At 33.4% G+C, this 25,460-nt stretch overlaps 1 protein-coding gene across 1 annotated transcript; it reads right to left on the bottom strand.

Annotated features, from left to right (window-relative positions):
* Positions 1–302: 302 nt before the first annotated feature.
* LOC138307304 (uncharacterized) lies at positions 303–23,700 on the bottom strand. The gene is made up of 13 exons (XM_069247959.1): positions 23,372–23,700; positions 17,038–17,172; positions 15,518–15,838; positions 14,967–15,163; positions 14,399–14,578; positions 11,958–12,080; positions 8,716–8,949; positions 8,269–8,369; positions 7,716–7,806; positions 6,381–6,702; positions 5,371–5,588; positions 1,723–1,988; positions 303–807 (listed from the first exon to the last, which is right to left on the bottom strand). The coding sequence occupies exons 1-13, from the start codon at positions 23,454–23,456 to the stop codon at positions 375–377; spliced, it is 2,706 nt and encodes a 901-aa protein (XP_069104060.1). The 5' UTR covers positions 23,457–23,700; the 3' UTR covers positions 303–374.
* Positions 23,701–25,460: the final 1,760 nt, after the last annotated feature.

Below are 25,460 nucleotides of genomic sequence, written 5' to 3'. Positions count from 1 at the left end.
CCCTCCATTCAGATCATTACCAATCTTTAAAATGAATACGTATTCATATTTGAAATACCTTAACCTAACTGGAAGCTTATGGTTTACATAACTAGTGTTACCTATCTTAATCTTATTATTCTCATTCTAGGGAATTCGTTAGTTAATTCATGATCAAGCACATTTTCAATTCTCGTTATTGTGGCATTAAAATGAAAACGAATGTGCAAATATACAGTTAACAAAGTCAATGGAATCAACAAAGACAATGGAATCACTGTAACAATATGACGAGTATTTATTGGCTGCTATGCCACTGATGAATATTTGCCATTATTTTGATGAATACACGATATGAAATAATTTTGATTTGAACAAATGACAACATTAAATATTCATACATAATTTCCTTTGTCATTCACGTCTATGGAACTACTTTTCTTTGTTTTTTCTGTCTTATTCCCTCCTTCTCCTAACCTAAATATGGAACTCTTTCGTCGACGCGTCAAATCCGGTTCCGGTTTTTCCCTCCCGTCGATAAAAACTGCTCTACAGTTACGGAATTTTTTACTTGCTACATGACGATCTTTGGTCTTTTGTGGAATCACACAACTGAATAGTTTATATCTGTACCTCACTATAAACTCCGCTAGTAGCACTAGCGATCCAAACGCGATTCCAATTCCAATCAGAATGAAAGCACTGTGGACGTCTATAAGAGATATCTGCTTCGCTGTCGCCTGTACTGTTTCTTTGCAGTAATTCACCTTAGGCCAATGTCGGTGTGTATAAATGGAAAATATTCCGCTCTCAAGTAATTCCAATATTCTGATAAAAAGAAACAGATATAACATAAGGCGATGAGTATGAATGGGAAATACTCTATTCCCAGGTAATTCCGATATTTAGAAAGACAATGTAGATTAAAAAAAGATATTCGTGTTTAAGGTAACATGGAATGGTTCACCAACATATTAACATATAAATCGAGACCTTTTTTTTAAATTTATATGATCATGGAACAACTTCGAAGGTAAGGGTTGAGAAAACAAGGGAAGAATAAATCACAATATTGATTGTGATAAAACTATATACTGTAACACAATTTGTCGGCGATAGGAAATCGTGAAAATAAATTGGCGCGATATTGTTTCAAACACAAGTAAAAGATAATCATAGAAATCTAGATAGTCAATACAATTAAGTTGATTTACGGTAGGTTAGGAAGATGATAAACTTAATCCTAGTCTAGCAATAATAAAGATAGAACAAAACAAAAATAGGGTGCTTCCTTAATAAGAAGTATATCTACCATGTTTAATGACAATCTATTCTTTGGCCATCCTTGATATTTCAGAGGTTACTACCATTGTCATAATATCCATCCCTGGAATATTTTATAGGAAAACTGAAGACTCTGTGTGAGACCACGTATGAGACAGACTGTTTGGTCATTTTTATGTTCATCAAGAAAAAATATGAAGATCAACTTCAGTGACTGTATGGCTTTTGGCGTCACTCTCTGTAATCTTCAGTTGGTATCTGCAGGTCTGTGATTGGTCAGTTTTTATATCCTGAACTGACTTCAGTTTTGTTATGACTTATTCCAGGGTTGATATAACGGTAGTGAGAGTAACTCATAGAGTATCGAGGGAGGACATATCTGGTTTTTACCGATACTTTGAACAATTTCATCAAGTTGTAAAAATAGTAATATTCTGAACATCAACGATAATTACTTACTTATTTGAGAATATTTTTGTATAAGGTGAATGATTAGGTAAACCAACGCCATATGACATATTTGGAATCTCTTCATCCACTGTTGTCAACCGGCAATCATTCACTCTGCGCATGTCCATGACGACTTTGTCCCCGAAGTAAACGTAGTCTTCCTTTAGGATCTTTTGGATGTGAATGGCAGGGTCGGGGGAGAGTGCCCGGGGGTCGGAGGCGTTGGCTTTTACGACGCCATCCCACACTTTCAAATATACCGGAAGGGTGGAATCCTGGAAGTAAAATATGAAAGTTTATCGCATTTTCTAAAAGCAATTTAGTATTAGCGTATAACTTTTAAAGAGTCTCTTATCAATGAAATTGCATTAATTACGTTCTTTATAAAGTGAGGATGCTTCTTTCTCGTTATGGCTTATTGGTGAATGCATGTTTATATTTCATCAAGTTTAGATTTTTTCGGAGAAATATATGTCTTAGTAACTTTCCATTGAGTTGGCCCCCTGTGGCAGAGTAGTGATGTGATTAAACAAACGCGTTAATTTGTAATTGCTCTGATCCTCATATAACGTAATACGTACATTATACTTTTTATATACATAACAATTTTTCATACAACATAATACACATGATGATTATATTATTTATTTCATTACTGGAGGAAAGTATTACCTGATGCAATTGAATGCAAGGTGATATTTTTTTTGATAGTTTTCTCCTGCATTATTCATTTTACACATATACAATATTTAAACTTATGGAACTTCCTTTGATGAGTGGTCATCTAGATTAAATCATGTCTGAGTTAAGCCGCAAGAGCGTACGTTGGCCAGACGCTTTACTAATTACTTGTCATTTACCCTTTGGCAATAACATATCGTGAACATGTCCTCGAGGTCGGAATTAGTACATATTAGCTTATACATAAGTTTTATAGGTTTTTTTCCCCTAAAGCATTCCAATCCAATCATATGCAAGGTTAAGCTAATCGAATCAATAAAGTAACATTGATTATATATATTTACTTACACATTTTTATGAAATTTTGCAGGTATAGGTATATTTTTCTCATACACAACAAAACATATACATTTTATCTAACACAATTCACATAGATACTTACTTAAAAAAAAAAAAAAGAAAAAAAAAGAAAAAAGCCACAGTGTTAAAAAAAAAGAAATGTAAGGAAAGTAACTCATAAACTATACATGTATGCCATGTATGCTATACTTTTGTTATGTTTTCATATAGTTTGCACATATTCAATATCTGTGCTTTTGCAACATAAAGAAATAAATATTGATTAATAAGTAATAATTATCCAATAAGTGTTGCATATATGAAATTGTTATAAGTATCAAATGTTTTACCCGTAGATAATACCCGTAGATAAAGAGACATCTCTATTGTTACATTTTACATACGGTTATATTAATTTTAACGCTTGAAAGCGCAGTTTACATGTTTATTTTTATTACTATTCACAACAGCAGTTAATATAGGCCTATAGAAACACTACAAGTTCACTGATGGTTTGTTTTGAATTAATTGTTTTCTTTAACACATTACAATATATATACTTTTGGATATTTTTTTTCTACCAGATGAAATACAAACTAATTTTGTAGTTAAAATGTTACATGACAGGTCCCATTGTCTCTATGACAAATAAACAATCATAATACAACTCTTTATTGATACGTGTAAAGTTATTTAGTGATTAATTTATTATCTTTTATTCTTCAAAATAGTTTTTTCTATATTTCTGGTGATGTCATGGTATTATTAGTAATATACTTGTGATTGGTACAATTATTTGCAAAGAAAAGAGTGAAAAAGGCAAATCTATCAAAACTTGTCGTTCTTGATTCAAAAGTGAAAAATCTTCATCCAAGCCACAGAAAATCATCTTTAGTACAGCCTCCAGTGATAGAAGAGGATATGCAGTAATCCAGTATACTTTGGACTTTAAATTGTCTTCGTTGTGTATTGACTTGTTTGTGTATGCCGTATCATTTAGTCACCAGAGTTCCATTTCTACACATCTTCATCGAAGAAACTTTTACAACATTTTTACTACATTTTCAACATTCATGAAGAAACTTCTACATCAATTACCAACACATTAAACATATTTTACATCTTCTGGATAGTCCCCCTGAAGTGATTCCTCACCAGGTTTTTTATCGTAACTAGGACTATGCCAGGCTATGTCAGAGTACAGAGATTGTGACGTGTTATTTCACGCACGATTTTATATTATATATCTCTGTACTCGAAGACATGAACATCAACACATCAATATTCATCACCTACAGACTCAAAACGGATTTGGAAATACCTGATGCAGTCTAATGCCAGGGGGAACATGTATTATATTTTCATCTCCGAAGAGGATCCACTACTACACTCAATTTATATTTAAACATTTTAATGGAACTCATTCATTTTAATTTTTTCTCAGCCTTGTTGTGCGAGATTTCATCGTTGATTTCAAGATGGTTGTACATCGTTGTCAACACCCATTAAATTTCATCACGTGACGGCATATGATAAACATTAATATATCTGCGTTTGTCATTTTAAAGTTGTTTTTATTATTTCAATACTGTTGTTTTCACATTTCATATGTTTTACTCACGTTTTACATACTAAAAATGTATGTTGTTCAAATGAAGTTTTCCCTTTTCACTATGTTATTATATATCAATTTATGGTTTTTTTATGATGTATATATTTTTCATTTTCAAAAATATTGGAAATGATGTGCCATTATATGGAAATGTTAAATACTCATCAGAGAAAATTTATAATATTACGTTATACCAATTTATAGCTACATTGTTATACCATTTTTAAAATCATGGAGACGAATGTAGCCATTATAATGGAAATGATTTAAATATTTAAGAAAATTAACTTTATGTATAAAATTCAATGAATACACTTAATCTACTATAGTGGTACACCATATAGCCTCAGACCAGCAGGTCGCAGTAGACCAGACCGGTTATAGACGGTAATATGTATCATGCCTTGTAGCTATCATGACCAAGTTCAACGAGATTCCGATACAACTATTACATTAAGTGCGTATTCCGTGACAAAAGTGGTCAGATTACTTAATGAAGGATATGTACTCTGACATTTTATTATAAAACTGATTGATGGTTGAAATGGTCCAATGTACCATCTATAATAACACCAAGATTTCCACAAGTTTAACAGTGTCAACATTCCCCCAGTACTCTGACCATGATACATGGGCCCCATACTTTGCCATCGCGAATAAAGGTACTGGAAACCACAACTCAGCATTTGACTTATACTCAAACTTTACTCTAACAACATCTACACCTCAATCGACACAGAGACACAAAGAAAAAGAATACTTCAGTTTATTGGTGAAATCATGTTTATATTTCATCAAGCTTAGATTTTTTAATTTTGATTTTCTATGTGCCGGAAGTATTTGTAGCCGTGTATATGAAAGTAAAAACTATTTTGCATGCATTCATTCAAGATTATTTTCTTTGAATTTGGAAAAAATCTGTTTTATCATTTGTTTTTCTTCTCTTTCTCACACACAGACTTCAAAATAAACTTTCACGGTCCAATTATGTTTACATGGACGCCCCCTTAAGGTACCCAAATTACCTTAAACATGGTGATGAAGTAAGTTCCCCCTAAAGTGCCCCAACTGTATTCTGACTGTGCCACAAGCTCAGCTACTGAGTTGAATGGAAGCCTATCTTTGGCTACAGTAAGGAAGGCGATGAGATTACCGCTGTATGTAGCCACCATTATGATAGAAAATAGCCACCAGAAACTGATTAGGGTCCTTCCGGTCTGGGATTCAGGTAAACGATCTCCACCTACAAAAATGATTTAAGGGACATGGATGATGACGTACTACTACAACTAGTTTTTTTCCCTGCATTGTGATTGCAATTTAGTAGTTGTGCTAATAATAACTAAATTTGTGATGAAAAGATTTGAAAATTCATCAAATCAAATATCCCGTAAAATATTTAAGTCTTTCACCAACCCAACCATAATATTCGTGTTTTGCATGATCTATTTAGATTTGGTAGACATTTAGCCTCATTGATATGTTCATGAGAGACGGGCATGTTTGTCGGGCCTACACGTACAATTTCCAAAACATGAAAGTGCAAGCGTAATATCTACCGTAAAAAAACCAGAAGTAGTATCTATACTACTCGCAATCAAATTCTCTAGATTTGAGGAGTTGAGCGCGATTCGCTTTATTAGTTAATATATTACGATCACGGAAAATTGTATTAGTACTATTATTTTTAAATGGAGACGTTTTGACACAAAAGGTGCTAAGATATTGTTATCGCCAGAATATGTGCAGTATTATTGATATTTAATATTGTTCATATTGAATTATTATTAAATATATCTATATTTTTATATATAATATTTAAGACATTTGTGAAGCTTAATTTAGTATTGGTCAAATCCGGCGAGATTTTGAAAAATGATGTTTCAAAAGCGAAAGTAGAGAAGTAATTTTATAAGTTGGAAAAATGTGGTTATTTAATGGTTTTTTTTTTATATAATTCAAAAGACCAATCAATTATAAAAAATAAAAATTAAAAAAAAAATATTTGCGTTTTTTTCTAGCCATAACTGATTACCTTGGGTGAGCAGTGCTCCAAACATGTACCAGAATGCGTTTTGATAGGTCTGATGGTCCTCTTCCTGTACCTCCTGGTGTCGATAGAAAGGATTGATCTTCTCCAGAACCGCCAGCACCAGAGCCGCCAGTGATAACGTTATCCAGATACACATATGCACAATGTCCGCGAAAGGTTCTATCAAAGTCCGCCATTTTGTTTTATTTGGGTCTGGGCGTTTCATCAAAATGGTGGAGGTATCGAAGTAGTAAGGATGGGTGAAGTCCATCACCATTTCTCTGCCGGCTTGGATGGAGGCTGGTGCTATCATCATATCCACTTCCTGAAATGAAACAAACTTTCATTATCTCGAAAGCAAAGTTCAATTACTGGAATATCGTGGTTTGTAAGATAATCATGTTCGAAAGAGAAATGCTAGAACTCGTTTCATGAAAAAACTGTCTGTAAAAACCACGAAAAATGACAGAGGGACAATTGTCTTTATAGTCACGTGTTCTGGTCATTTGGTACCCATGGAATCTGGGGATACTAACACCGGAGTCTTAGAAAACGACTGATAATATCATTTTAAAGTCTTATTTATTGGAACCTGAAACTTAAAGACTACGTTTATAAAATGTTTTATGGTGGAAATAATCACACGATAATGCAGAACATTATAAAACAAACAATGGATATTTGATACTATTGTTTCGTTACACTACTTACCATCCTTATAATAAAGTTACAAACAAATTCTATTTGAAAATGGAGAACAAGTAAAAGAGTCTATTATATTGCAGACATTAAATGTATTTGCACAAAGATTAAATAGGAAAATGCACCAAATCTTCACATATATTGGAAACGGATTCTGTTCATCGAACAGAATTGTAGGATATGTGATTTGAGGGAAGCAACTCTTCTAAATCAACTGGTCGTACTAATCCTAAATTGTGGATTGATTTTGTGTAATGTTTAAGATTCCATTATACTGTATTTTCGTCGATAACAAGTAGAAAGTGTTACATATATTAGAAATTTGAGACTAAATGATAGTCCCCAATATGTTTCATATTGTTATTGACGTTCAAATCAGAGCTTTTGAATTCAATCGACTGGACCGAACTTATGTAACGTGGAGGGGTGTGATGGTTATTTAGGATATTATTTATGAGTATTTAGTGATATTATCCTTTTAGACTTTAATGAACAGCAGTTCTACAAAATATCCAGGAGAGATGCACTCATATGGTGTTGCTGAAGGGGGAATCTTGACATGAATTCCTTGATAAGAAGAATGTCAATCAACGGTAACTGAACAAAAGGAATAAGTAAACCAATACAGAAACCCACCTCTCTTTGAAGCTCGCCAATCATCCCCGTCCAGCTTCCGTTATCTAGCATGAATCCCCATTCCTTGTCAGCAGGTTCTGTCATCACATAACTGGTCAGAAGGAATATACTTATCAAACAATCAAAGGTTGGGAATTTGAGAGATGTATTATGTTAGATAATGACATGGAGTAGAAATAAAATATGTCATTTAACTTCTTCAATTATTGAAATATATGTATATTGAATTTACAAATGCAGTATAACCCTTCAAACTCGAACTCGCATTCCTCGAATACCCTCCATTCGTCGAACTGATCCCGACCGTACCCATATAATTCTATATGATAACAAACCTGATAGCTCGAACACCTATTCGTCGAATACCCCTCATTTGTCCAACAGCAATATATCCCCTTCCTGTCAAAGACATAGTAAAGAAACTATCTATCGGTCGAACAGGTGTATGTATGAATGCTACAAATTAAATTCCTCCCAATACCATCAATCAATGGAATATTAAAGCCCAAAGAACAATGACAAAGCCTCTTGTGTGACCCTGCTGACCCCTTACGTGAAGTTAAGTTGACTGGCCAGTTCATCCAACATGTCCTGACAAAAACCAAAGTACACTCTTGTTCCATTGACCTCATACCGATCCATAAATGGCGGCCACTGAAGTTGAAAGGTCAGGGTCATATCAATTATTCAACCTCGAAATAATTATTGAAACCTAAGAAAAGACTAAAAATTGGCTTTCGCCAAGAGTTTTGTGAAAAGTGTAAATATATACAAGTTTAAAAAGAAAATGTTTGACTCAATACCGAATATTAAGCGGATACACAGTTGGTTTTTTTAACTAAATCAACATCATATTAACAAACAAGGTCTTTTATGGACGGCCTTTCATGTACGTTGTGTGTTGATCATCATGAGTGTGTGAAGTTCGTGGTGCGTGTTTTGGAAGACTGCGGTACAATGTATATCTATGTATAATGTAACTAAATAACTCATATCATACCCAGTTTGTAGTTGTCAAGAATTCGCGTCCATTGAAGTGGAAGTTTACATTTGGGAAGACATCGGCGTATAAAGTTCGAACTCCTGAAATATTCACGTGACCAACGGGTTGAAAACTGCGTCTGTCTCTGGAATCCTTCATGGTTCGGATTTTTCCGCCCTTCTTGACCCAAATAAGGGTGTATATTGAACAGGTTGTACACAACGGAACACCATTCACTTCTTCAACGAACTCCTACGAATCAAATTAACATAACCTATACAGACGTTTGCAAATATTGAATTGAATTATCAACAAAATAACGATGATCTCTGAATTAAACTATCCGTACTAGAATTGAATAGCTGAAATCAGTAAAATAACACTAAAAATAAGACTATGTGTTCCAGTATATTACAAATCAGCAATATATAGGTAAACGTGAAAGATGTGAGATTGGGTAGGACGGTAGTAAATGCGATACAACTGTTAGACTGATGCAAGGACTAGGTGGTAATGATTGTAATTAGTGAAGCAAAACAATAAAAATTAGGGGAAATGTGTGAAGCTTCACTATAATAGATAAAACTCCTTAACATGTAAAAATTGGCTTCACACAGGCAAAATAATTTATTTTTATTTCCATTAAGAAAACATTTAAAAAGATCATTTAATTTTTGGAGTATCTTAACTGTCGATTACTTGATTAGTATTTCCTATATATGTTGAAACTCTGGTTTATTTATAATTATTTGTCAACAAAACTTTGGTTTTATTTACTATCATTTGTCGAAACTTTCTTTTTTATTTACTAATATATGTCGAAACTTTGGTTTTATTTACTATTATATGTCGAACCTTTGGTTTTATTTACTATTATATGTTGAAACTCTGGTTTTATTTATAATTATATGTCAAAACTTTGGTTTTATTTACTATTATATGTTGAAACTCTGGTTTTATTTATAATTATATGTCGAAACTTTGGTTTTATTTACTATTATATGTCGAAACTTTGGTTTTATTTATAATTATATGTCAAAACTTTGGTTTTATTTACTATCATATGTCGAAACTTTCTTTTTTATTTACTAATATATGTCGAAACTTTGGTTTTATTTTCTATTATATGTCGAACCTTTGGTTTTATTTACTAATATATGTCGAAACTTTGGTTTTATTTAAACTACTATCGAAACTTTTTCTAGTGATATAAACAGTTTGATATCGTAAAACCCTATCATCTTTAACAAAAACTCACAAAAACAATATTGTATTTAACTATTGTTGATAGAATATATAGTATATTAGACTTAGTCTAAGAGAACCATGCGTTCCAGGATAGTAATACAAATGCAACAAGATCAACCAGGTATGTGTATGTTGAGGGTGTTATATCGTTGGGAAATCCGGTAACCTTTTATTACCAGTAGGTATCATTATTATATGTATAATCACTAACTATATATCTTGTTGTTGGTGTGTAAATTGTTTATATGCTTGCAATACATACGTAAAAATACATTTCGCGATGTCACGTTTTATACAAAATATACTTTTATTCGTATTTTTTTTTTAAATCGAAACCTTTATATAACTGCAATGTTATTTATACATGTTATGAATCCTAAAAAAGGACTGTAACATTTGTTTCGTGATAATACAAATTTGTAACAGATGTATTCATTCAAAATGTATATCACTGGGGCATGGAACATGATACGATGTTCATTTCAAACATACATATTTATCTCTGGCGACATTTCCATATGCAAGCATCGAATTTGTATCACAGTGACAATAGATAATAGTAGAAATAGTTATAGTGTTATACATTATGTGAATACAATAGGCTATCAACAAACCATGCAATCAGACACTTTTATCAATAATTCAGTAAACAACACCGCGTCTACTATCCCAGTTTAGCAAAATAACATGGTTTATTGAATCCCTGATACTCCAGGGGTTCCAATCACTTACGATCTCACAATGGACTATCTCATAGTAAAATTGGAACCAAAAGAATAGAACAGGTAATTTAGTCGTTTGATGTACATCAAAAGAGCCGTATAACGGTACTGTGGCTGGCTGTGTGGCTTTGATGCTGGGTGTCGTTCTCTTTATAGTCTTCAAAGAAAATCTTTGCAGGCCTGTGATTGGTTAAGATGTTTTCCGCTGCCTCCAAATATTACTATGAGATAGTCCAGAGGTGTAGAGATAGTAAGTGATCGGAACCCCTGAAATATCGAGGATGTGTTTATTGTAACAGTAGAGAACGACCCCAATCCTATAATTTTCCATTTATGAATTATATAAAGTTGTTTGTTGCAGAAATTCATCCACAAAACATCAATAACCTCATGATAATTTGTAATTTCGTATATTCTTTCGGGATGACATAGCGTCGGAAGCAATTTGTATAAAAACGTTGTTTTTGTATTAGTTTCATAAAGGCGTATGTGATGTTGATGATGCAATCGGTATGATTTTTAAAGTCGCTGTTCAACTGCAATTTCATGCTATGATACATCGTCAATTCTCTTGGGGTTTGGGTTAGTTTTAATGTCGTTATATAAACTCCTAGATGATGTTAACAAAGCTGATGACTCATGGATAATGTAGATAATATAGTGGAGAGGTTCAACTTCTATTCAATATATGTTACAATATTATTTGACAAACCGAATCCTTTTGATGTACATTTAAGTTCATAATTTCTTCTCGTACACATACAAATTACAATGTTACATAGACTTTCACAAATTCACATTTCGAATGCTGTAATTTTTGGACACAATCTATAATGATTTCTTCTTACAAAAGACACATTTTTTTCCAAAGCCTTATTTTAGTTTTTAATGAGTGCCTCAAACAAGTATTATCGTAACTTCCATTATTTCATCTCTTATCCCTTTCTATTACTAACATCACCTCCATTATTTTGCCAAATGTCGTCCCTCTTTCTAATGCAAAGTAACACTACTTCCATTATTTTGCCTAAACTCTTCTTCCTTTCAAACACTTGCATAACCCATATGTTCCCTAATATTTTCCCTTTAAATACATGCATTAGCAAGAGGAAGACATTACATGTCTTAGTGGCACTATTTGTAAACCCCGCATTGACCCCTTTTTCGATATGAATATTTTTGAAGTTTGTACCATGTAGGTTTTTTTTTATTAAATATAAATATTGATAATTTTTTAGCCAGTTTCTCGTTGTGTTATTCTTGCGCTAGAATGTAGATGTTTAAAAATACCTCCATTATTCTGCTGAATGTATGATGTGGCAGAGTGATGTTGACCCCTCCCGTGGAGAAGGTTTTAGACGCTGATGGCATGTGTTGAATACTATCTATGTCTAGGAGGGATGGCATCTTCACCTGTTGAAGAATGTATTTCATATTATCATAAGGGTATCACTCAACATAATTTCTGCCACATATATACTGTAACACCAAATCGTTTTTCGCGGTCCCTTAGTTTCGCTTTTAAGTGTCCAATTAGCTTCGCAAGGCGATTTAATTTCGCAATTTTAGCAGCGATTGATTTTCACGATTTCTAATGATCCCCTAACAGAAATTTAATTGCATACGATAAGATGTTGATTTACAAAACAGTAAATGAACGCATCATATAAGAAAGTATAAATTTTCTCATGTGAACACTTTTATTTTAGATTCTGAAGTGTCCTGGAGACATATCTAGTTTATTTCACGCCGAAACAAATCCAGGTAATGACAAAACATATAAGACATATCAGATATATCTAGGTATATTCGTCTGTGATAAACGTTGAGCTGGGAAATAAAAAGTTAGATCCAGCTCCACCATAGAAATGGAAAAAGGCAAAGAGCAATGATAATCTCATCAGATTGTGGGATCTTATTAGCTAATGTTCACGAGTTGTTACTAGGCAAACACTTTGAGCTCTTAGTGACAATAGCAACACACGAAACTTCCGTACGTTTTGTCACGATGTAAAGATGACGTAAGAAAATGTTGAAGTTAAACTTTAAATTTAATAACAATTCGTTTGACTTGACGAAGGGCTTTTCTGGAATGTCCAGAATGTAGCCGTCGTGTTCCGTATAAAGTCGGAGACCTAACTGACATCAAATAAAACATAGCATGGTTAAATACATATACAGACAATAAAATCATGGAATTGTGATTGACAGATGTCGCTTATCTATAGGTGTCAACTGAGACTGAGGCAATTAGAAGATGACCAGTGGACTGATATGATAATCCTTTTTACGTAATATAATGGACAGGTTAGCTGAGTTGTTATACCTAAACGATAAAGAATTGATCAATTTTGACATGTACAGAAAAAAACTGGACTAACGGACTCTAATTATATACATTGATAATATTAACAATATGATTACTAGCTATTGTAATATATATTTACACTTGCTAGGTTTGTTCACTATATACAAATACTAGCAGATTTTGTTTACCATAACTGCATGGTAACATTGAACTTTGAGCTTGCGTATGAAAATGTTCTATGCAACTTAAAGGGGCTACTTTTTTGAAGAAACACATGGCTTTGTTTACATTTTGACGTAACATTACGTGAATATTGTTGTTTTTAAAAGAATTTTGGAAAAATGCAAATAATACGTATATGTTTTATATTTATATATGATACCAACATTTTTTGAATTAACAATATTATAAAGAAACGGGAAAATATCCCGACCGGGGCGACGTGCAGTGCTGTCAAATGTAAACATTACCTCTGTGTCTGTGTTCCTCTCACAGAGGTCAGTTATAAACATATCCTCTTGTCTTTGTTCTTTGAGAATTTAATCATGCGTATTATAAAACATGCACCGCTAGTAATCCACGTGTTGACAGTTACGCGTCACCACAAATACATTGTACCCATCGAACACAAGTGAAATTGTTCCGTATGTAGATGGCTATGGATCTAAGCATAGATTATACGATCACATGGCTGCAAATGATGTAATATCGTCAAGTCAGACAACAATCTCAAACACGTTGAACTACTTGAACATCGGTGTATTGACAACTTCGGCAAACTCCAGTGTGTAATTATAAGCGTGCGTCAGCTTTGCCTCGCTGCACAAAACGGTCACCGAGTACCCGAGTACAAATTCTTTATGTTCTTACGCTATATATTAACTTTTAGCTAAATTGACTATATATTTAAAATTCTGATCTGATGAAATAAGATTTTCTCTGAAATTTACTTTGTTTGTCATGTTTATTTTACAATTAGATATTGAACTTTTTTTTCGTCGCGGATGAATAATTCTACCTTACGTGAAGAGTCTTTATTCGCTGTTCAATTGAGTAAGCTCCTCCCACTTTTGACCGACTTTTATTGAATAATTACGTCACATTCAAATGACGATTTTATTGCATAAAATATAAATAAAAACTCATTTGAGTGTAAATATAGGGATTGGATTTCGCTTTTATGTTAACCATGCTTGTATGGAGCAATTCCTCTAAGAATATATTCAACATGGAGAGCTAATATATTCTTAGAGGAATTGCTCCATACAAGCATACAATGTACCAACTCATTACAAACTGCGTTTTCGCAGCAATTTAATTAATCACGATTTCTACTTGCTTGCAAAAATGCACAATTGCTTTCTAAAATAAGTTGATTAACAATATGAATACAGTAAACTAATAATGAATACAGTATACTTACATTTGTACTGAGGCTCTCACCACACTGGTATAAGTTGAACACAGCAACATTGTCAAGGTCATAACAGTAAGCTCCAACATCTCGGTCAAGGTCAGGCGCGCTCGTGATGATGAACCACTTTGACCTTTGTCTCATGGCCGTTTGATGTTTGTGTATCGACATGTGATCGAATGAATTCGCCTAGCAAAATAACAAAATCATAATACTTACATTTAAAAATACTTAAAAAACGACAAAATTTCATACAAACTAATATAATATTACAAAAACGTTAATGTTTACTCAAAATATATGCATATTAAATACATTCATCTGATGCTTTTCGGTAGAGAGAATTGTAAATTGTAAATTGCAAATTGTAAACTTACATGAATAATCCTTCATGAATATGACATTTAAATTTTTTTTATGATTCCTTAACTTAATCTGACGACTATAAGAGGAAATAGACTTTTAAACCAATATAACAAGACGACAATATAAAGAAAACAGAGGAAATAAGAATAATAATAAAAAAAACCCATTAAACACCCTGGAATTGTCACTGTACGACAGGATAAAAACAAACCTGATTTAGGACACGTTGGACACAATGGACGTTACATATGACGGTAATGTTGATGCCTTTCTCGTCAAAGCTGTCATAGATATCGTCCAGCAATGTCCAGTGGTTGCCCCTAGCTACGTTGACGTCACGTTCCAAGTATGACATCACAAAGATACCGTCCTTGTTCAAATTCTTGGTTAGTTCTTCTACCATAGACGCTAGACAAAGGATGACAGGACAGTCATATTATTTGGATTTTTTTTCTTCTTTTTTTCCTTCTTTTATCTTAATTCTTAAATCTGATAGCTCGATTGGTTTCATAAATACTAAAATAATTTATGTAAAAAAAGTATGTAAATGGCATGAAAAAGGGTAAGTGCAAATCTAATATGTGTCTACTTCTTCTTATCAAATATTGCATTCAGTTGGCATTATGGGAGTATGGATACCACCTGGACTGCGACAAATTAAAAAAAATGCCTCTGCCCATTCATACATGTACTCCCGTAATTGCCAACAGAATGCAGTTCAATGTTTAGATAAACGTTTTAAAAGTATGGAATGTATCTCACCAGCGTCTTCGTCATAGATAATAGCTACAGACCGCCATTGTAATGTGTTTGTAATGTTCCTCGTTGTTTCAAGGACAGAAGACGTGTACATAGACGATGAGATTTTGGAACGATAGGTGTCGATCCCGAGCTTGTTATCCTCAAACACAAGGGTGGAGGACGTGAAGTGCGCTGCGTCATTTCCGGTAAACATGAAGACCGTTTCTGGTGTAAAGATATCTATTGCTCTCGATGATTTATTGGGCATCATCGCGTCCCAAATACCGATTCCTGATTGACAGACCAGTATAATATCCACACTCGCGTTTCGGAAACCTAAAACTGTAAAGAGGATTTATAATAAACAAACCGTTATGCAATACTGTAAAATAAATTCTTTATAGTGCGATTTACTTTCGCGAATATCGCGATCCATGTAATTTCACGAAAGTTTATCTCCACAAATTACCATCTACATTATATTTATTGATAGTAATTTCCACTCAATTTTTCGCGAATTTTTTGTCTCTCTTACTTATTTTGTTGCGAAAATCGTGAAATTTAATAGCAGCGAAAGAACGTTGATTTACAGTACTATGCAAAATATCAAATAGAAAATAAATAAGTTATATACAATTATCAACTAATACTATTCTCAAAGTTGTTATTGTCAAAAAAGATTTATGATTTTGGAGACTATCAAAGCTGTGCAAAAAATTACCAATAACATTCAAAATCTATTTAAATATATTATATGATAACTGCATTATATCGATGTGTGTAGTTAACTCTGTTCCTCATTTACAATATTGTCCAAAATAACCATAGACAATAAAGTTAAAAAAAAAATATATCAACAAGAGAAAATTAGTCAGACGCACTATTTATGGTTTTGATTACAAATATCCCGCCTATCTTAAAGGACAACAAACAAGTCCCGATGATTACGATGCTCCGGTATTTTTTTTTATCAATTATGCATTAGGAATAACGCATTCAAACATAAAACCTTATATACTAATAAACATACATGATAAAATAACCTTTATGTAGAATGCATGTGTAACTTATTCCGTCGGGCGAAAGAAATATAACCGGATTGGAACATGACAGCTGTCGTCATTTTAGATGAAAGTTGTTATTTGGAGTTTATGTCTTTATGTTTCTTGATACTGTTAATCGCCTTATTTTCGTATTTTTCGTGGCCGATAGGAATTCGAGAAATTGATTAATCTGTAAATAATAAAAGTACCTCTCTGTGAAAATATCTTTGGGCAAGAAAACGCGAAATTAAGAAGAGATGAAAATGTCGTTGGACATGAAAACGCCGAATGAAATCGAGGTGAAAATGTCGGAGGGCATGAAAACGCCAAATGACGTCATCGCGAAAATCAGCTGGTTTACAGAATTTAGTCCTCAGAAAGCTACGTGAATTTAACAACTTCTAATTTAATTATATATATTTTTTTTATTTTAGCTTTATGCAAATTGTCTCTTTATGTTATGATAAGGTTTTCTTCGTGAAGGTAAATAGAACGCACCTTTCTGCTGAATCTGGAAATATTCGTCCATATCCACATTGTTCCATGTTATCAGTAATTCTGGCACTTCCGGTTGCGTACTTGACAGCCGCAATAAATACTGGGATTGATAGTCGGACAGGACATCCACAACTCCTACAATGGATAGAACATAGTTACTGTGAACTCATGATATTTTATGGAGTTTAATATTCTTCAATTTCGTTTTATGACCTGAAGCAACAAATATACGTCCCACGATATGATTGAATGTGCACTACAATTATCCTTAAAAATGAGAAAGAAGTTCATCAAAAGTAAAATATAGCTCTACTCACATTCTTCCTATCATAAACGATATTTTAAAAACTTTTTTTGTATTTTTCAATTTCGTTAAAGTATTTTTCATTCTACAACTGAAGTCTCCTCGCATGTAAATAATCTGTTTACTTCAACCCTCCTTTTTAAAAAAATCTACTTCAAATACACGTTTTCAAAAAGGCGAAACCTGATCGAAGAAATTATTTAATAATTGTGTGATAGCATCGATTTTGGTAGCATTTTTGTCGAAGAATTTTAATTTCTGTCATTTCATGTATTCCAAATAAAAAGGGAAAAACGAAAAAACATAAACCTACACATAAACCTACACATCTATCGGGGAAAATCAAACGAAATACACCAAATGTTACTTTGGGTACAAAGTCATGTCCTTAAAAGTCAAACAGAAATTGAAACAAACCGAACAAAATAAGAGTGAGAATAGTCAAAAAACCAAATATTCAAAACTAGAGAAGGAAAATTGAAAATGATATTTTTCAATAGTGACTTTTGATAATATCCACGTTTAAAACGACAAAAGATTAAATACATGATATAGCAAGTCCGATTTAAAAACAAAATTCATATCAGTATACTTTTGGTACCGGTATATTCGTACTGACGACTTCTGACCTGTGAAATATTTATTCTGCAGTGAAAGCTACTAACACTTTAATCCTATCACTTACTAGCCGATTTTGTAAGCTGATAGAAACGATAAAAAGTATTCTCAATGGAAAACTGATATTGCAAGTTGTTTTTTAAGCGGAATATTGATGACAAAATAGGTGAGGCCAATTAAGTGCCGATTGTAGATATTAAGAATCAAAGCCGACGGCTAACGATTTGTAAATTATTTAAAAACATTCTCCCTACAGACTGAAAACTCCCATGATGCATATACGTTAGTAGATGTTATCACAATTTTCTCTATGCATAATTAACGTACCCGCGGAGAGTTATCTTGCCAAGAGATGAATTGCACCAAGTTCAATTTAAAAGATATTCACGCATTAATTAATCACGTTACATATACACTATTTACCAATACGCTATAAGTATTAAAAATAAAAATGTGTTTCAAAAGTCATTAAAATAAACAATATATACGACTTCCGACTTCACCCATGATACGTGGTCTCCATACTAAACAAGAATTAAGGAATGATGATATTCGAATTTGTCTGGATGAGTATGTGATTGTTGATGTCATTTCTAAATATCATGCATGTTTCGAAAATATTTGAAAAAACATAAAAACATAAAAAAATTCCTTCTAACCTATATCAACAGCAGAAAGTTCCTAAACTATACATCAAAGATATTATTTCACTTAGTTGGCAGCCATTCATGTTCAGCGGAATGTTCACGTTGGTAATTTCAATAACCGACAGACAATTGACTATGGCATTGTAAATATAACGGTTACTATTCCAATATCGTTATTACTGTAATTGACGGCGTCAAGTTTGTCTACTGGGAGAATGGTACCTGTCTAGATTATTAGATTTTGTATTGTAATGATATTGGTTTTTGTTATAATGAATAAATGATGAACAATCTTTTGTTTATCTGCAGTATACTGTGTAGTGTATAGTCACTTGTAATTAAGTGATGTTTTTTTCGATTTTGGATGAGCTAGGTGGCCCGGCGAATGATAATCAAGTTTTGTTGATCATTGTGACCTTGACGAGGGTCAATAATGTGTGTGTGTGTGTGTGTGTGTACCAGCACGCCAGACAGATATGACATAGAAACAAAAAATACCTTAAAATTATAATGTTTCGAGCAGACTACTAGTTCTAATGTATGCATCAGCTGCTAATATAGTATTCAGGACTGTAGTTTAACAGGGGAGGAGAACATGTAGAGGCCAGACTGGGATTTGAACCGATGCACCTCCGAAAATAAGCCAGATATTCTTCCGATTGAGCTACCTGGTCACCGATGATCGATCCAGTCAAATCCCTTTATATTTATCCCTTCTTTCTCAAACTCTTTAAAATAGAACACATGTGACCCAGTTCAATCCTGGTGCATCCCCCTCCTTTCTCAAACTCTTCGCCCTAGAAGACATATGACCGAGTCAAATTCCCATATACTGGTTTCATTTTCAGATTGACAATCATCTCGTTGACATGATCGTTGACTTTTTGAACGCTTTTTTCTGCACATGTGCACAAATTTTAAAGACTTTTTATCAGTAAACCAAACATTTTGACATTTAGATTTTTTTTATACGAGAAAGCATGTGTTTAAAAGCGGTTTTTAGGACTAAATTACAATGAGATAAAAATGATTTAAAATTCTTTTAACGAGTAATATGATTTACATTACAACATCGTTACAGCTTTGTTGTTTACCTCATTCAAAATGGCGCCGTTCTGAAGCAACTGTATTAAAAATCGATAAAAACATTCAAAACAATGACGCAATTGAAATGTCATAGCCTGTGAATATTGCGGAATTGATGTACCACGAAAAGAAACTCCTTGAATATATTCCGTTTACGAAACCGCGAAATATGGACCCCGCGAATTTAAAGCGTTATACAGTAAGATTAAGCAGTACAATTTAGCACGCGTGGTGATGATGAAAACAATAATGATGCTCATGATGATGGTGATGATGATGATGATGACGATGATGATGATGATGAAAATGGTAATGATGATGATGATGATGATGATGAAAATGGTAATGATGATGATGATGATGACGATGATGAATAGGATGATGATATTATAATGATAACAACGACAAAAAAAGCTGCTGCTGCTGCTGTTGCTGCTGCTGCTGCTGATATATTATGATGGTGGTAGTGGTGATGGTGATGGTGATGATGATGAGTATGATGGATATGATGAATGATGGTAGGGTGGTGATGGTGATGGTGGTGATTATGTGTATGATGGATATGACGATGGCGATTATTATGAGGATAAATGACGATAAAATGGTGATGATGATGGTGGTGGTGGTGGTGGTGGTGGTGATGATGATGATGATGATGATGATGATGATGTGGTGGTGGTGTGATGATGATGATGATGATGATGATGGTGGTGGCGGTGGTGGTGATGATGATGATGATGATGATGATGGTGGTGGTGATGATGATGATGATGATGATGATGATGATGATGATGATGATGATGATGATGATGGTGGTGGTGGTGGTGGTGATGATGATGATGATGATGATGATGATGGTGATGGTGGTGGTGGTGGTGATGATGATTGTGATGGTGATGACGACGATGATAATAATGATGATGATGATGATGATGATGATGATGATGATGATGATGATGATGATGATGATGATGATGATGATAATAATGATGATGATGATGATGATGATGATGATGATGATGAAAATGTTGATTTAAACAATTATCAGGCATTGAACTGAGGGGAAAACATCACACCTCCAAGTTTTAAATAAAAGATGAGTGTAAATATCAACCATTCAAAACACTCATCATTGTAGCATTGGATAGCAAAGATCAATGTCAATTTAATACAATTCTACATAACCAGTGTAATCGACCTGACGTAACAGCTTTATAAGTAACAACTATTCCATTATATTGCACAGTGCCCGATTGAAGCGGAAATAGATTCCTCTTTGACAGGAACTATCAGATTCCTGCTTTTACAACAGTAATGGAATTATCATCATTGCATCACCTATTCGTTAATCAATGAAATGAATTGGTGGCATTGAAATTTTAAATGATTTGAACACAAAATAACCTGCTGCACACGCGAAGCTGAATCGATGCACATTGAGGTAGAGATGGCAGTAACTAGATAAATTAGGTCACAGGAAATAAAGGTAGTTTACACAAGTCGGGACTGAAGTCTTGAACGATGAACTTGGATAAAGGATATGGATCCAGTTTCACAAATATTGTTAAGGTAGCTTCCTTAACTTAAAGTAATTCCTTAATTCAAAGATTGCCCATAACAAAACAATACAAAAGTTAAAGTGTTTTCCAGTTAGTTTCATTAAGGAAAGGAATATTAAACTGGACACTGAAAGACGAGAAAATCGGAACAATAAATCAATGTTGATGACACTCTGGTCGTCGGAATATAATGACCATCATTGGCAGATCAGAATTACAGGTCAAAAGAAAACCATAAAGATATATTTTACTATTTCTGGCGATCTGAAGGTGAGAGTCAATGTAAAAACAGATTATATTGAAAAATCAGTGTATGATAGTGAGATAAATACACAGAGTTCTATATCGCTGTAAAGATTGATGATAAAGACAAACATGCACATATAGAAAGGACCATACATATTATGTAAATGTGTGTTAATTTCATTCATGTCTGAGAATTTTGCAAGTTTTGAATCATGTTTCTTAAAATCTCAAATGAAATGAACTCAAAAGCTAAGATATATTTTTATCACATACAAAATTCAACTAACAATCTATTTTCGAAGACTTTTAACGACAAAATGCGTTGCAAAAATCCAGCGGAAGCGGCCATTTTGTTACCGTGGCCTTGAAACCTAAACGTCACATCATTTTGTGCTCTCGTGGATTAAAAAACGATCCAGGTTATATTACAAAGTGATATATTCAAAAATATTACACAAGCTAAGTCACCGGATAGCGGATCGATTAAGTGTTAAAAGGTGTTTTGTGATAGACATTATAGACAGATCAAATGTCTTTAGCAAAATGGATCAAATTCGTATACCAAGATCTAACAGATCTACGAGTAACAAAAATCATTTCAAGGAAAAGATTTTCACCAGAATTAGATTTGAACTTTCATATAAAAAATCCACGTCCTTTACAAAATTTTTATTTGAAAATGTCTTCATGATGTTTTATTAAGTTTAAAAAGGATGCCGACTGAAAAACTGAACATTTTAAATTGATGACGTCGTCCTTCTGCCGGCGTTACCTTCAGTACACAGACGCGGTATGGAATATCTTGTTATTTAAAAAGTACTGATAAATACTGCTTGTACTTCACAATGTTGATAATTTTATATTTAAGTTTCAATATATACAAACCTTTTTTCTCATATGCAAAGTATTTCAGATGAACTTCAAGTCAAGCTCTTATCAGGTAAGCTTTTCAGTCAAGCAATCAAGCTGTTCGAAAACAGCATATGCAAAACATATCTCAATTTCCAAATTTTCTTCCCCAACCTAATTGTTCATATCCCAAGCAACGCTTCTAATCTTATATTCATGTAGAAATAAATGGTATTAAAATAAAAGCGCCATCTTATCCCACAAACCCTAACCAAACACATTTGTACGTGTACGTCTGGCTCAATCCTAATGCAAAACAACAATTATATAACCCTTTGTTAATTGTTAAAAAAAACAAACAAACAAAAAAAACAACAACAACAGATGGTGTTGTTCAGAATGAGGTGTGTGAGAATAGATTAAAATAGAAGAGGGGATGAGAGTTTATGTAGGAACATTATGGGAATAGGATTCAAGTAAGCCGAGACTTCTCTTGCAATCCTCGCAAAAAGTGAAAGTGGTTTGTAAAGAACATGAGTAAGAATGACTGGTGGAAGAAAGAATGTGAGGTTGTGTAGGACCACATAGCTGGGAGTAAGAGAAACTGATTTGGAGAAAAAAATAGGGTGAATGGGAGACATGGTAAGCAAGATTGTGGCAGTAGAATTATTCGTTAAAGCGAGGTGGGAAATTAAAGAGAGATGGTGATTGAAAGACGGTTATTTACGCTTATCTACTTTAAAAGTAAAGGTTTTGTTGGTAATTAGTAAGATTTAATTATCAGTTAGGGTTCAATTTAAGGATTTAAGTCACCTGTTCCACCATTTTTACCACTATTACAACAATAACAACAACAATGTTCAACAACAAAAACACCAACAAGTAAATCAACAACAACAACAACAACAACAACGATGTCGATGTCCTCAGCAACGGTTACAATAAAAACAACAATTTCCACTTACAACATCACAAACTACACCAACTGCAACGCTATTGTAAAATAACAAATTCAGTTTACTTACCAATCCGTGTAAGGGACCGTCCGAATACAACTAATCCCAAAGGCATTAGAGTTGTCCAAAGCCATGGATACACCCCGAGAGACATTACTGTAAATATTTTACATAATTTATAAATAGTCTTATAAAGTTATTAACTATAAATGGTGGTTCAAATTAATAACTCATTTCCATGGTATGAATCCTAAAATGGTTTGAAATATTCACTCCATATTCCCCGTATCGCCAGCCAGTTGGGAAGTGAAAACCCCTCGCTAATGATTTGTCTGTCTACAAATACACGATATACCGAATACCAATGGTTTATAAATATACCTCGATGAATTCATGCAAGAAATCCTACGGTAGGTACACTTTGTTTGCCTCACAGCATCATCAATATATAAATACATAACAAGCCGAGCATGAGCAGGGCAATCCCTGACTGTTTTACAACGGATCAATATTTACATTACTAATTACGGTTATAGTGAGACGTTAATTACTATGCTATGTAATCTGTACTTAGATCATGGGACGATTATGATCGTATGTGTATTTTGGGACAAGGGAACCAATCCCATTGGTGCAAATTGCATGATTTGGTGGTTTAGCCACCGGGTAATGTTACTGATAAGTGGGGTCAATAAATTTAACAATCATCCCACCGTTAAACTTTATGGTTACAACACGCAATAGAACGAAACAAGTCCGTAAAATGACAAAATCATCAACTTCTATGATAAAACTCAATCTGTAAAGACATTAAGTACAGTATTTTCACGTCTTTTTATACAGAACCTGAGCAGACACCACAATATTGGCCAGGGCCTAGTTTCACAAGCATCCCTTAAATTTAAGGAATTCCTTAACTTAAAATTCTCCGTAGGAAAGCAATACAGAAGTTAAAGAAAAATCCTTAAGTTAAGGGGTCTTCCTTAAAATCCGTAATGCTAGTTAAGGGATTCCTTCAATTTAAGGGATGTTCATGAAACTGGGCCCTGATTTCAGATTGAAGCAAACCTTTTTAAGTGGTAATCTCTAAACAAAAAGCCTATGTTATTTAAGCTTTATCCGTACGCAACTTATGGAAGAAGTTGACTTAAGCTTGTTTCCAGAAATCAGGCCGAAGGTATGCAACTATAAGGTCCTGATTTTCATGTAAATTTAATATGTTTGAACTAGTTTCTACCTAGACAACGATGATCCCATAAATTTGTAGATAAGTTGATATTTCAGTTACACGGTTAATGAATTTATATGATGTTACGTTTGGCTGACGGATGTAACAGAGTGCACGCTGGTTCTAAAACGGGACTCTAGATTAAATCATTCATGTTAAGCTTTAACCTGAAAAACATATCTATATATGACCTATAGGAAGCAGGATGATCCCAAATACTTGAAGGTGATACCATGAGTTGAATGTTACTTGATGAACTAACAAAACGTCTGTTTAAAGTCTTAATGATTCCAACAGTAAATGTTTTGATGATACTGCTGTTATTACCACCTTAGGTGTGGTATAGCTAGTTATTTTCGCGATTTGGCGTGACATTGTTATCACGAAAATCTAATACATGTCAATAGATATTAAAAAGTTGACGGTATCAATTTAAGTCAGATCGCGGAATTTGATTCTCAAAAATTATATTTTTTCGTTTAAAAGTAAATAGGAAAGTTTTTATTCACAAAAATAACTAATTTTACAGTATTTGAGATCAAAACAGATACTTTGTATCATTTATATATGAAAATGTGTAATGTTTTCTACCATAATCAAGATCTTGATATTAACAATTAGAAAAATATTGCATGGTATACAAAGAAATTCCTGATTGATAGCTAGGTATGCAGATCCATGTGCCCCGGAAGAGCAAGCGGCCTATGTTCCATCGTTCATACATGTACATATCATTCAACCCTAGGTGAAGTTTTGTAAACAAACTTATTTTCGTGTCAAATAAACTTCACGATTTACAGTTGAATTCTATTTTACTTGTAGTTGAAGCATTTTTGCGGAGATTCATTTTCGCAAATTATTTTGGTCCGTGAAAGACGCGTCATTGAAACGCACGAGAAAATAAATTGATTTGCAGTAAGTAAGGCTGAG

The sequence above is a fragment of the Argopecten irradians genome, chromosome 14, assembly GCF_041381155.1.
Source record: "Argopecten irradians isolate NY chromosome 14, Ai_NY, whole genome shotgun sequence".
NCBI lineage: Eukaryota > Metazoa > Mollusca > Bivalvia > Pectinida > Pectinidae > Argopecten > Argopecten irradians.
Note: the sequence above shows the minus strand (reverse complement) of the source record. Positions and strands in the feature narration are given on the sequence as shown.

Excerpts from the sequence above, each read along its gene's own strand:
- LOC138307304 (XM_069247959.1), bottom strand. The coding sequence starts at position 23,456 with ATGTCTCTCGGGGTGTATCCATGGCTTTGGACAACTCTAATGCCTTTG. Across the intron at positions 15,839-17,037 it reads TTTCCAGATTCAGCAGAAAG|TTTTAGGTTTCCGAAACGCG; the intron begins GTGCGTTCTATT and ends TCCTCTTTACAG. Across the intron at positions 6,703-7,715 it reads TTGGCGAGCTTCAAAGAGAG|GAAGTGGATATGATGATAGC; the intron begins GTGGGTTTCTGT and ends GTTTCATTTCAG.